General features: G+C 34.5%; 1 protein-coding gene across 1 annotated transcript in view; it reads left to right on the top strand.

Moving 5' to 3' along the window:
- The window catches only part of LOC131146429 (uncharacterized), a 39,019-nt gene extending 27,192 nt beyond the window's left edge, over nt 1–11,827 (top strand). The window contains exons 2-6 of the mRNA XM_058096039.1: nt 860–911; nt 3,171–3,254; nt 10,786–10,850; nt 11,024–11,182; nt 11,278–11,827. Of these exons, the coding sequence (XP_057952022.1) occupies nt 860–911; nt 3,171–3,254; nt 10,786–10,850; nt 11,024–11,182; nt 11,278–11,328 (411 nt within the window). The 3' untranslated portion in view covers nt 11,329–11,827. The remainder of the gene's footprint in view (nt 1–859; nt 912–3,170; nt 3,255–10,785; nt 10,851–11,023; nt 11,183–11,277) is intronic.
- Nucleotides 11,828–14,618: the final 2,791 nt, after the last annotated feature.

Genomic DNA, 14,618 nt, shown 5'->3' with positions numbered 1-14,618 from the left:
CAAAAACCAAGAATAATTTAAAAGATGGGATTGACCCAAAAGTGTCCTGTATATATCCGGAAGTGTCAAAGATGTATCTTTTTAAAAAATAAATTAATTTATTTTCCAACACGTGTTGTACATGTCCTGCAAATCTGCAATGTTGGTTTCCGACATGTGTCTGACTGACATTTGAGGGGTGTTGGAGTGTGAGTGCCACCTTAGCCAGTGAAACAAATGCAACCTTATAAGTTATATCCCATGTTTGGCTCAATCAAAAAATGGTTTTGGACAGGCTAAGTGGAGTCCTTAGCCCATGCATATGGGCTTGAGACTGGCTACTTCAGGCTAAGGTATTATAAAAACTTACAGGAAAGAAAAGAAATTTCACTGTCGTCTATATCTTGTCATAAATGGCTGGCAAAGCACAAGATAGGATTATTGTCATAGCCAGTTTGGTCCTACCCTATTCAGCTGTATTTTATAGGGAATTTGGATGGAAATGAACGCTTGTACCTTTTCTGGAAAGGGGAATTCTGGTACTTTACTTTGAAATAGGGTTCAGTACTTGGCTTCTCTCTGGTCTTCTGCAGCTAGCAGTTTTTAAGGAGATGCCTTTCTTGGATCTTCAAAGAGATTGGAAGGCGGTTTTATTTTGATTGCTTCCTAGTCTATGTTTCTTCTTTTTATAGGATGATCTTTTTCTCCTCTCTGTCCATTCTTTCCTCTTCAATGAATATATATATATATTTTCATTTAAAAAAAAAAATTGCAGCAATAGGCCATCTAGACTGAGTTGTGTTAATTAAGTTTTCAAATGTTCTCTGTATATTGCTATTACTTATGACATTGGATTAAGGCCGTTTTTTGCTGTGAACAGCCGCCTGCTGAAAGAGTCAAAGCCAGGATGAAATTTCAACTTTCTGAAACTGGTAACTTGTCAATTCTGTTCTTATCTTTTTTCCTAGAATTCATTTAAATCAGTCTGGCATTTGCATCCTTATTTCACTATGCAAAAGAGCCATTGTTTTGGGGTGAGCCTAAAGTAACAACATTAGCAAGAGTTAAAATTGATCTTTATCAGAGCTGAAACATGAGGAGGAGAAACAATGAGTAATGAAGATTGATCATCATCAGTTGGTTATTTTATCAGCGAAGTAACAAAGTTTTGTTGTTTGGGCCAAATCTGGTTAAAATATTGGGTTCTCTGATTTCGGGAGCAACTTTGGTTGCATTAAAATATTGAAAATTAAAAATGCATTTTTTCCCTGTAAACGTTTGTTTCAAAAATTTAATCTGCTTAAAGTTATGGTAAATAGATTTTAGAGTTTGGCGTGAGGGGTTGTTGTATTTTATGTGATTATGATTCACTTCTCAAAAATGGCAGGCTTTTGGCCTCGTGGATTGTCTTTTCAGTGAGCAACTTGATTTATTATTATTATTATTATTATTATTATTATTATTATTATTATTATTATTATGTTGGAAAGGAAGAGAGAGGGAAAAAACACAGGAGGACTAGGCATCCTCCTAAAAAAACAGCAGGGAGGATAAAATGCCATCTAACAAAATAATAAATGCCATCTTAGAAGCTGATTGATCTCCACTGTTGGCTATGCTTCCAGCTGTAGCATGGCTTCAAGGGTGATTTCCATCGATTTTTTTTCTTCTGTCTGCTCCATTTGAGCTTGCCCAACAAAAACTCTCCAAAGCTGCAAGGTTAGGAAAGACATCCTCCCAAACTGTAGGGAATAGGATTCTATCAATCCCAGTAACTACTCACTATTACCAGCATTAAACCAGGTGAATTGAGTATTAGAAAGACAAATATCCCTTAAATCACAATCCGCAATGATTAATGAAAGAGTCGAAATCCTTCATGCTAGGAGTGATCCTCGAACCTTCCAATTTTCATTTGTGGATCTAATAACATCAAACTCACCCCCTGGACACCACTTAGGAGAACACAAACCATAAGCCACTGCAACTCATCCCATAATGCCTTAACTAAGTTCCCCATAAGCCACTGCGACTCATCCCATAACCCCTTAACTAGGACAAACTGGGCCCATAAACCAAAGTCATCCATCACTGTCCTTATCCTTATATCTAAATAAACACAGAAAAGGAGCCTAGAAGAACATCCAGCTTGCCAGCAAACCTAGTGTCCCAAATAATCAATATACCACTTGAGGATCTAGTAGAAGCTAACCACACCCAATCCTTGAACCTAGAAACCCATCCATCCGCTCTAAACAATCCAACAACTTCAACTGCTTATTATATGATAATATTATTCCACTTCTTATAAGAGGCTGTAAGCATCTACCAAATACGTCTATAAGAGCTTTTTCTTTTTTTTTTTTTTAGTACAACAACAAACCAAGCCTTAAGTCCCTTTAGGTGGGGCTGGCTACATGAATCCTTTGGAAATTTCCTTGACAGTTTGAAGGCTGTTAAATCCTTACTATTTCATTTCAAACTGTTTTGATAGGTACTTAAGATTATGGGTACATTTCTTACAGGAACCCAAACACTTGTATATTTAGTACAAGTACTTTTCACAAGTGATAAGTGGTATAAATACTTTTTTTAGTGGTCTTCTATTAAGGAAACTTCTATAGATGGGGGTTTCGGGTGGTGGTCGGGATGTTTTTTTTGTATAATCAACTGCAACTACTGAAATGCATTCAAGGGTTATTATTATTATTATTATTATTTTTAGAAAAAAAAAAAAATATTTGAGATGGTTTTAGAGGATTAAAAATCCAGACTGATTTCAAATGGTATGTAGCGAATACATTTACTAGTCAAATGGTAGTGAAATGAAACTTCTAGTGTATCATATTTTCACTATTTTAGCTTTTTGATCTTCATAAAGACAATCCTTACCTAATGCACTGCCCACTTCGGTACCCAGGAAAAATGAATTATAATTAAGTGACTAAATCACTCCAAATTTTAAAACTTCATTGGAAATTCAATGCTTTGCATGTGAATCATATTTTGTAATGCTTCTGTATATACAACTGTTTTCTGTATGTGAGAATCTGAAATTTTGTTCATGCATTAATCAAATTAGGTGATTCAACTTACATGAAGGTAATCATTAGTCTCATAAATGTTCTAGCTAAATGAGATGAATATTCTTCACTATTTTTCTCTTGAACTTTGTTTTATTTTATCTGCAGCTGAGAAGGATATGACAATGGGCTCAGGATGGGAAAGGTTTGAGTTCAACAAGGATGCTCCACTTGATGATGAAGAAATTGAAGGTTAAATCGATTTACCGACACTACTTTCTCATAACGTGTTCAAGATAGTTACAATTTTCTTATTGCAAGTTTAATGGCTTCATCGTGTCCATAATTAGGGTGTATTCGATTCGAGCCGAGTCGATGCAATGGGATACTTGAACTCGATTTGACTTGACTCGAAATATTGAGCTTGAAACTTGAATTGAACTCGATCAATCTTAAAATTGTTGAACTTGAACTCAACTTGCGTAAAAGTTCTTAAAAATTGAGCTCAACTTGATTAAGGTCGATTTGATTTTAAATTAGTATAATTACATGTATCAATTGTATATAATGTATATATAATATTAAATATATATAAAAGATATATATTATGTGACTTATAATATAAAAACAATAAAATTAAAAGCTTGATTAGGCTCAATCAGGGTCATTAGTAGTATTACAAAACTTGAACTGGACTCATTAAGCTATTCGAGTTGCTTGTGAGTAGGACTCAAGTAGAATCAAGTCGAGCGAGTTACAAAGCGAGTCTAGCCAGAGTAGTTTGTGAGTAGGACTGACTCACGTATACCCCTATATCCATTCTTGTAGTTGATAAGTTTGTACAATAGGGTTCTATTTGTTTGCTGTGTCCAATTTTCAGGTGCAATATTGGCAGTGTATAATATTTTACTTGCATTGTTGCACTCTTCTTTATTTAGTTAGTAGTATTCCAGGTGGTGCTTTCTCACTCTCCTTAATTCTTAGTGAGTTGTTTGTTACTGATGTCTTTTAGCTGCCTGGATGTCTGTTGACTCTGTTCCTTAGTGATGTCTCTTTGCTCACTTCACATTGTTGCACTCTTCTTTACTCAGTTTGCCAAATGCTATGCACTCTTTTTTGGGGGCTGGTAGAGCTGTTTGTTCTATGTTTCACATTATATGCCTCCCACTGTATGATGAACATTTGCACGTGCGTGTTCTTTGTCTTGATATTGTAATTTTATTTTATAGAATGCAGTAAGACCTTTTTAAAAAAGTTTGAAGCCTGACTTAAGAATATCAGAAAAAATATAACTAGGATAAAGGGCATCCCCAGGCCACAAGGTTCCCTGCTTTGCCAGGGTAGGGGGAAGGTTGTTATAGTATATGCAGCCTTAACCCTGCTTTTATACAGAGAGACAGTTTAGTTGGACTCGAATCCATGACCAACCGGTTACAAAGGAGCAACCTTACCGTTGATCAAGGTCTGCCCTAAAAAAATTCTATCTAGGATGAATAATGAAATTGATATTGAGACGCTGATGTAGAACTCATTAGGGAACCAAGCTTAACCTACTTCAATTATACTTGTTTTCTTTCCTAGTTGTCATTAATAATGTCAAGTTGAGCCATATGTTGGAAGTAATAATTATGTCTATTTTTAAGGATATTTGCAGGTTAATTGAATTTTCCAATTTTTTTAGTATCTTGGACTGATTCCTCAGGAGTGGGAATTGAAACTTGGTGTTTGGAGATACAAGATTATTTTTGTGGGGCCTACTTCCTCTAGATTATAATATTGCGAATGGGGGATTTGGAAATCTCAATAGTGGTTGGGAATTGAGAAATTTATCAAGGGATAGGAATGATTTGAGTGAATTGCAACTAGGATGGGAATCAGAACTGGAAAATGGACTCATTAGATTTGAAATACATGGGAAGTATGTTAATTTTGATAATGTGTCAATGTTATGAGCGGGTGTTCATACATCTTCCTGAATGCATTAGAAAAAATGATTTACTATAAAAAATAATTTTGTTAATTGTACTCTGGTGCTTTTTGGGCTTGTGAAATACTCTGAATTCTGATAGAATCTAAACAATGTAATACCTGTTGGAGTAAAGATTTTCTTTTTTTTTTTTCTTTTTCTTTTTTCTTCTTTTGAAAGAGGAAGTAAAGATATGGAATATATTAATCTCAGGGGAAAAGTACAACAAAAAAAAGGCTAAAAGAGCCTTACAGCAACATAAAAAATGGTCAAAGGCCTTTATGCCTATGCATCTACTATTGACAACAAGGTTGTTAGAATTGGGTCAGTTCGTGAACCTTACGTAATAAAATAAATTAAAAATTTATATATTTGGCATTTTATGACAACTCTCAATAAAATAATCCTAAAAACTTGGTACTCCTTGGTACTAAGTTTAAGAAATTAAAGCAAATTTCAGGAATGTAGCTAGCCTGCTTGCTAGCACCTAGCAGGGTTTTCCTCCAACAATTTTTACCCTAAAAAAAATCTTTATAGTCTGAACTATAAAGTGCTTGGTAAAGGGCGGACTGTTGCTAGCTTATTTATTTAATTATTGTGATAACAAGAAAAGCAAAATGAATGAAGAGAAAAAGGAAGAAGAAATTGCTGATCTTAATTCAGTGAACTGATCTAGATTTCCCAAATTCTGTGGTTTTTTCATCAGACCATAAGAAGAAGAAGAAGAAGAAGAAGAAGGGAAAAAAAAGAAGGAAGAGGAAGAAAGAAGAAACAGAAAACCTTTTTGTTGAAGGAAGAACTTTTTGGTCGTCGCAAAGAAAAGAAGAGGAAAAAGAAAGCTATATGCTTTCTCCTCTGGGAAAAAATATAGGTCTTGGGCTTGTCAATAATAAGATAAAGAAGGAAAAAAGTTAAGGAAAACAAAAAAAAGAAGAAAAGATAATGCATAATTGCTTCAAGTCTGTAACTTTAAGCTCTTAGCCTGACTCTGCAACTCTCTATTTGTTGAATCTCTTTGCTGATCTCAAAGCTCTCAGCTAGCCTCTGCAGTTGCTGGAAGAAGAAACAGTCCAAGCCTACAGATAAACAACCTAGGATCTGCCTATCAAGGAACAAGAATTCTAAGCTCTCAGAAAGCTTTCAATTTTGAAGGAAGATATTTCAAGAGATGCTCGGCTGCTCTTTTGACTTGGATTGAACAAATCCTAGAACGTGCTCATTATTTTGCATTGAATTTTGATGCATTTGAGCCAACTAAACCAAATTTTGTGTCTATTGCAAAAGTAAAGTGTTTGGACCAATAAAAACATATATTGGGCCATTTTCTTTAAAATCCTAAACAGTAAAAATCCATATTCCATTGCACAAGTACGATCGGTAGGATCACAAGCAGGATCCTGATCCTAAGATCTTAATGATCCAGATAGGATCTTACTAGGATCCTGCTTGATTAAGATTCTACTTAAGATCAGGATCAATTGGTCAAGTCTAGATTTGTAGGATTGTAAGACTGCACGATCTAGATTAGGATTTTTAGGCCATGCACTGGGCCATGTAGTGACCATGCACTAGGCCATGTACTAGGTAGGCCATGTAGTAGTGATACACTAGGCCATGCACTAGGCCATGTAGTAACCACACACTAGGCCATGCACTAGGCCATGACCATGCAGGCAATTGAATCAACCTCCAAAGAAGCCTTCTTAATGTTATACAATTTTGAGTTCCTTACTCTCTATATATGTTAGACAGCTGCAATCTGAACAATTCTACAGAAAGCAGAAGAGGGAGATTCACTGCCACCCAAGGAGGAAAACCATTAAAATTCTAAGTCCATCTCTGAGTAGTGCTCTGAACACTTATTTCCCTGAGGATCTTAAGATATATCTTAGAAAAGGAGGAACCAAAGAATAGGTGATTCCTATATTCAGTTTCAGCATTACACATTCTATAATTGGAGTAGTTTGTCTTTCCCCATTTCTTCAGCTTATTGAGGGCAAAACTTCTGTTTGGTACAATCTCTGCCAACATATTAGAGTGTGTTTAGGAGCATTTATTTTTAAAAACCAGATTGAAGATGCTAAAACTACATTTGGATTCTTAGCTTTCACATAGTTCCAAGTAAAACTGAATGTGTACTTTCCATTTGGGCTAGAACCTCAAAGAAGCTCATCTTGCGGCATGAACAGGGAAGTTAAAAAAAGGCTATCATGGATTTGATATCCATGATGTCCCTGGAGATCTTGGCCAGACCCAAGTATCACTTGCAATGATTCCTGCAACTTTTGCATTACTAGGAAGCCCAAAGAGCAAGCCAGGTCCATAAGGGGAAATTAAAGGGCTAAGCGGGGTGTCAATGATCATAAATAATTAAGTAATTCTCCATTATTCTGATGTTTTATGCATATGAATAAACCTCATCTTGCAGATAATATCCTATGCAAAACCAATGTCAAATGCATACAACAACAACAATAACAACAAGCCTAAGTCCCAGTAAGTGGGATTGACGACATGAATCCTTTTCCATCAATTCATCCAATCAAGAGCATTTTCCTCTATTAGATTAAGGGCTATTAAATCCTTCCTCACTACCTCATTCAAGTTATTTTAGGCCTACCTCTACCCCTTTTCATGCTAGAAACAATTGACTCACTCACTCCTCCTCACTGGTGCTCCACTATGCTTGCATTTCAAATGCCCAAACTATCTAAGCTGCCCCTCCCTTATCTTGTTTTGAACCGGTGTTATGCCAAAATTATTACGTATATATTCATTTCTCACTTTATCTTTTAATGTTAAACCACTCATCCACCTTAACATTCACATCTTAGAAACTTTATTTTTTGTACATGTTTCTTAGCTGCCCAACATTCTAAACCATAAAGTATAGTTGACCTTATAGCCGTCTTATAAAATTTTCCTTTTAATTTTAAGGGTATTCTACGATCACACAATTCACTTGACACACTCTGTTTTACCAAATCTGTTTTAATTTTCTGTACTACATCTTCAATTTCTTCTTCAACTTGCATAATAGATCCAAGATATCTAAATCTATTAGTGCTATTAATCTTGATTATCAAGTTTAATCTTCTCTATATTGCTACTCCTTGCATTACTGAAATTACATTTTATATGTTTGTCTTATTCCTACTTAACCTAAACCCTTTTAGACTCTAATGTGACTCTCCAAAGTTCTAGCTTAGATTCTACTCTGCTCCTACCATCATCAATCAACACGATATCATTTGCAAACAACACAAGGGATCTCATTTTGGATATTCCTGGTTAGTTTATCAATTACTAAAGTAAAAAGATAAAGACTCAAAGTAGAACCTTGATGCACACCTATTATGATTGGAAAATTTCTAAATTCTCCTCTGACAGTCCTAACGCTAGTCATTACTCTATCATACATATCTTTAATGACTTATGTATATCTATTGCAAACTCCCTAGTTTTCTAAGATCCACCAAAGAACTTCCCTAGGGGCTCTATCATAAGCTTTCTCTAGGTTAATAAAAACCATATGCAAGTCCCTCTTCTTTTTCCCAAACTTTTCCATTAAATTTCTTAAAAGATGAATAGCTTCTGTTGTTGATCTGCCAAGCATAAAATTAGCTTGATCTTATGAAATTTTCGTCTAATCTTATTCTATGTTCAATTACGCTTTCTCATAATTTCATCATTTGACTCATAATTCTAATTTCATGATAGTTATTACAGTTTTGAATATTCCTTTGTTTTTGTAAAAAGTACTAACATACCTTTTCATTCTTCTGGCATTTTTTTTGGTTTTTATAATAAAAATCTTTCTCCATTTCCAACTGACCTTCTAGGAAGGTTTTAAGACCAAAGATTTCTACCCCTTACTTTGTAATTATGAATCCAGGTCACCCAAATAAAGACTTTGAAGCCAATAAATTTCATAGCATTCTAAAAGTAGAGGCCTTAGTATATTCAGAAACAAGCTCTAAATCAAGACCCCTGCATTATGTGGCTTTCATACATCAAACCAATTGACTTTGCAGCCATCAGTATTCCAATCATCCCCCTTCCCACAAGAAAGCCTTAATTTTTTGTTCTAAACCATCCACAACAGATATAGGAAGCACTTGGTAGAACATGAATACCCTTGGATATTTTGCAAAAAAATTAATCTGTTGAGGCCTATCAGCATCGGAAAGATACATCTGGATTTAAAGATGACTCTTGCCTGAAAATCTTTCAATTCAGAATCAGCTTTAATGATTCCTAGGCTTAGTTTGCTGTAGCTTTTGAAGAGGAGCTTTTGAAAAGAAAATGATGAAAATTGTGCTGATTGAGATTGTTGTAAAAAATTGTTTAGCTGTGAAAAAGGAGCTTATAGAAAGAAAAAGCTGATTCCAAGTGCTCTGTAAAAAAAATTTGGAAGGTGCTTGATAATATTTAAAATGATTAAAATGGATGTTTATTTTTAGGAAATGTAATTAATGCATTAATAATTTTGTAATATTTGAAGCAAGCTAAGGACACCAATTTGTTGGACAGAAGTTAGCTTTTAGTTTTTAAAAGCTTTAAATTGTACCCTTTTAAATATTCTCTGAAAATCTAATACTGACTTTTTAAAAGCTGAAGAAGCTGCTTATCACACCCCCTGTACCTGGGTTTTTACTTCTAAGGAGAAGTTTGCCAACACAGGGGGCCAAACCAGCCCTTATTGGCCAGACGCTAGCCAAGATATTTTATTGGAGGAATACACTCGAGAGACGTCCAAAATATGAAGAATCTCCTGCTTTGTGGAATTAGAACTACCAGAACCAAAAAAGTCTATAATTTAACTCAACTTGTGTTTTAGCTCAATTTGCTTTCTAACCAATATGAATATGAGAAAGATTGAGAAAGTTCTTAATGCTAACTGCTGAAGAAATGTCACCATGAGTGAAGATCCAAAAACATCAGCAAGGCATGAATTTGTAATGCTAATTTACCACATATGCAATGAAAAGAGAGACTCCCTTAGTCACAAGTCTTTGGAGAAGTTTAGTTAGAAGCTCTATGACCATTTACAATTTGCTTTGTTTCAGCCCTTTCTTATCTTGAAAGAATCCTTCATTGAACCATTAATTGAGAGGGAAATCCATGGATTTGAGATGCAGTCGTTAACCCAATGAACAAAGCATAGTACCCACTCTGTAGAAGAAGTTGAGTAATGAAATCTAGACTTACAGAACCAAAACCTTTCCATATATCAACATTCAAAGAAAAACTTGGAGGGCTAATATCCTGATGATAAGTGTGCATAAATCTTGAGTCAGGAGGGTATTTTCTTGAATATATATCCCTTTACATACAGTTTGGAACTTGGAAAATATTGGGAGGAGGAATTTACATTTAGATGTTTGGTTGTTGTGGAAAGTGAGAAATAAAAAAAAAAATGAATTTAGTTTTACACATTTTAACATTCGATTTTTCTTAATTTTTAGCCATATTAGAACAAATTTTCATTTTTAGTAGTATGTGATATGGAGATAAAATATAATGGAAAATGAGTTTCTTTGTTTTCTTTCCCTTTGCTTTCCCCAAACTAAATCCTGCTTCCAAATAGACCCTTAATGAAAGCAATTTTAGAACAATGAAAGAGGCCAGGGAAGGCTGCGTTCTATTTTCCCTAATCTAATTATAAATGAACTGGTGGCTGGAATTCAACCAATCACATGACTCATTTGTAAAAATAGTTAATGGGTTCAGACAGAATCTCATCTTTAATCATTTGGTATTCTACTGATCGGAAAAGGAGGTGCACTGATGATGTGTGTCTCCCCTTATCTGCAGCTGCTGAAGATGATGCAGCAGTAGTCAAGCACATGGGCCAAAGCTTCCGGTTTTCTGCAGTGGAGGTATTATGCTTCTGTGTGCTATTAATGAGTTGTCTTTGTTTTTATCTGTTGTTCCTGGATGTTGTACTGATTAAAAGCAGCTCAAATAGTTTTTGATAGCGAAAGTAACTCAAATTTTCTCGTTGGAAAAATAATTATCTAGTTCTAATGTAATTTGTTTCTCACCCTAAAAGGCTAGGAGGGAGCAAGAAATTAAGGCTGCACATGATGAGGCCATCTTTGGAGCATCAGCACTGCCATTATCCAGTATTACAGAGAGTGAACAGGAGCAGGAAATTCACAAGAAAGAGAGCAATGAAACCAGCCTTGTTTCAAGTCTCATGAGTGACAAGGTATGAGCACATGTGCGCCACACACACATACAGAGAGAGAGAGAGAGAGAGAGAGAGAGAGAGAGAGGTTTATGAACATGTCTTCTTGGTGGTAGGTACTTGCAAAGCAAAAGGGTTCTTGGCGTGATCGTGCTCGCAAGGTGTAGAATGGGTTGTTGAGCTCAATTGCATATCTATGTTGCACCAACAAGCTGATGAGCAAAGTTGGCTACATGCAGCAGGAAGGCACTGGAGGATGCTTATCTGTGTTATGGCACATGTTTCTGGTTCAGGCATCTCTATTGGAGTAAGGAATGCGTTGAAGTTTATGAGAAGAAATTTCTATGCCCCAGCAAACCTCACTATTTGGCCTTTTGCTTAACCATTTCGATCAGAGAAAAGATCCTTCACTGGAAGATGCATATTGGAGGATTGGAAACAACTTTTGGCAGATCTTGGCAAGTAGTATGGTGTGGTACATCTGTACAGATATGGATGCCAAGAGGAACTTTATATTTCTTAACACAAACAACCTCGATTTTCGCCACACATTTCTATTTGGACTCTAATATTTGAATAGGTTCATCTGCTTTCTAGTTTGTACTAAAAATTCATTAGTCAGGAGATTGAATGAAATGGAATTTTGAATTGAAGAGTATGCAAAAATGAATCCGTTAATTCAGTATAATTCTATCAAATATATAGAGATGATCAAAACATTGTGACTTTTGCACGTTATGAAATAAGTCATGACCCTCCTATAAGTTGTTAATTTTTGGAGAGGCAATATTTTTGGTTAATTTACTATATTAATATGTTCAGTTGGATTTTACTGTTGACAGGCTACTTATATTGGGCTTAAATTATATTACTCTTCAATACTGTTGTTAAATTTTGACCACCTAAACTTTCAAGTCATATTTGCACGAGTAAAATATGACATAATTTACTTGTGCGACTAAAATATGACTTGAGTTTGTTCAGGACATGACTTTGAATGGTTAAGAGGAAATAATTAATATTGAGTTTTGACTCTTAGGAAATGCTGCATGTTTTTTTAATCTGTGAGTGTGATTTATAAGATTAGGCTTGTTTGCTTACCTCCATCCTAATTTAGTGACAGTCGCAAAGATTCTGTCCAATGCTGTAAATGGGCGTGATAATTTTATGCAAAAAAACAATAAATGAGTGAAATCATAAGTTAGTTTTATACTATTAAATAAAATTTGTTTTAATTCATATACTTTTAATTAGTGCAATTAAGGACTTGCACTTACTAATTTTATTCAATTATTTTTGTCATCTTAATTAAATCTAAAATAATTAGTGAATTTAATTAAATTGCTTACATATATAGAATGTAGAATTTATTACACGTTTTATCACTACTATTCTTAATAAGTTTATGGTTTTAAAAGTATCTCAAGTTCTATAATATATGGGTCTCAAATGAGCCGATTAATTTAAGGGCTAAACTCGAGAGCGTCTTCCATTAATAATACACAACCATAAAATTAGATTAGATGACAAAAATCTTGTGTTCATAAATAGATTTTAAATAAAATTAATATAGACTTATTTTTTTTTTTTAAAATAAAAAATTTAAAGACCTGTTCAATTATGAAAAAATAGTTTTTATTTTTTATTTTAATTTTTTAAAAATTACAAAACATTGAGTAATTTTTCATTTTATAACATTTGTATGAAATAAATGAATAATAATAAAAATTCATATGGAAAAATTTAATGCAATTAAATAATATGTTTGAAAAATGAAATTATTTGTTAAACTTGATATTAAAAACCTTGATTTCTGTCTTCTAAAACTTAAAAGTCTTCCTTTGGTATTGAGGAACACCAAGATAAACAATTTTTTGTAATAATAACAATTATATTTGGGAATAATAAAACAATTTTTCAAATCAATCATAGACACATGAACATGAAACATAAATTAATTTTAAGATGTGTATCTTACACCATAAATTCCATTGTTGAGGTTTGAAGAATTTTGTGGCACTTGAGGAAAACTTACTACCCTCTTTCCTTATCTTGATATGTGACTTGATGAGCAATTACATTAAATTAGGGTGATGATAGGATCTCTTCTTGTCGTTTAAATACTAGCATAAGGAAACCATACCAATTAGGGACTCCTAGTGAAAAACAAAGCCCACACATGTACTAAAATCCCATGAACTGGTGCTTTAGAACCATAATCTTAATATCATGGTCACTTATCATAAGCCCTATTAATTTTATGCTCTCAAAATGTCCGATATTAATTTAATCTAGATTTTATAAAAATGCTATATAAGTCCACAAAATTTTAACAATCTCTCACTTGGACTACATAGCTAAAGTTCTATAAAGAAAACAAAATTTTTTTTCGACTAAAATACGAAACTTGTGGCCACAACAAAGAATATTGAACATGGGCAAACATAATCCAACATAATGGCCCATAATGAGATCATGCATATTCAACTGTTTAGAAAGTCAATATTTGATAGGGATACTAACATCAAACAAGTCAAAGCACACACAACCTTGTGACCATACTCTAGGTCCATAATCAAATCATGCATATCCAATAACATAAGTATAAATACCCGAAGGGATACTAAATTGCACTTCAAAACATGCACAATCATGTGACCATATGTGCAACATGGGAGTGTGGTCAAAATATCATGACAAAATATGATCAACATGCCTATTTTGCAAATGTCTGAGCATTTTTCCAAGATGTCCAACTTCATAAGCTTATTGAGACTAAATAAAAATGTCTTAGTACATCACATAATGAGATTGATCCAAAATTTCTCCAACAACCTTAGCATTCATCAAGATGCATATACTTCTCATAGAAGCCAATAAAACTAATACCAAAATGTTGTAAAACAACACCAAGATCTTTTTAGAAGAAGTAGTTGAAGAGACAACACAAAATTTTATTCCAACAATCAAATTACAACAATCTGTTACCCCATGCGCTCACTAGATGAGTTTTAATGACAAAAGGACAAGTAGATAAACAGAAGATTACACACCTCGTAGTTGAGGTTGTGTACATAGCTCTGGTAGGGGGGGGGGGGGTTATATTTATAGCCTTTGGTTTGTGGTAAGATCACATGGGTGGCTCACCTACCATGTATATGGTGACGACTCACCTACCATGGTAGGTGGCGGTGGATCACCTACCATAGCCACCGTTCACACTGATAGCGGTGACTCACCTACCATGGTCGCCGTTCACACAGGTAGTTGCCATTCACTAATCGTGGCCACAGTTCACACTAGTGGCCATCATCCAATCGTAGCTACTGTTCACACTGGTGGCCATCATTCGCCAATTGTAGACAATGGCTGCCGTTCAAACTACATAGGCTATACTGTAACACCGAGGCCTACCGGCAGTCCTTGAACCTTGCTTTCTGGGGGGCACCACCACTAG

This window comes from Malania oleifera, chromosome 13 (genome assembly GCF_029873635.1).
Source record: "Malania oleifera isolate guangnan ecotype guangnan chromosome 13, ASM2987363v1, whole genome shotgun sequence".
NCBI lineage: Eukaryota > Viridiplantae > Streptophyta > Magnoliopsida > Santalales > Ximeniaceae > Malania > Malania oleifera.
Note: the sequence above shows the minus strand (reverse complement) of the source record. Positions and strands in the feature narration are given on the sequence as shown.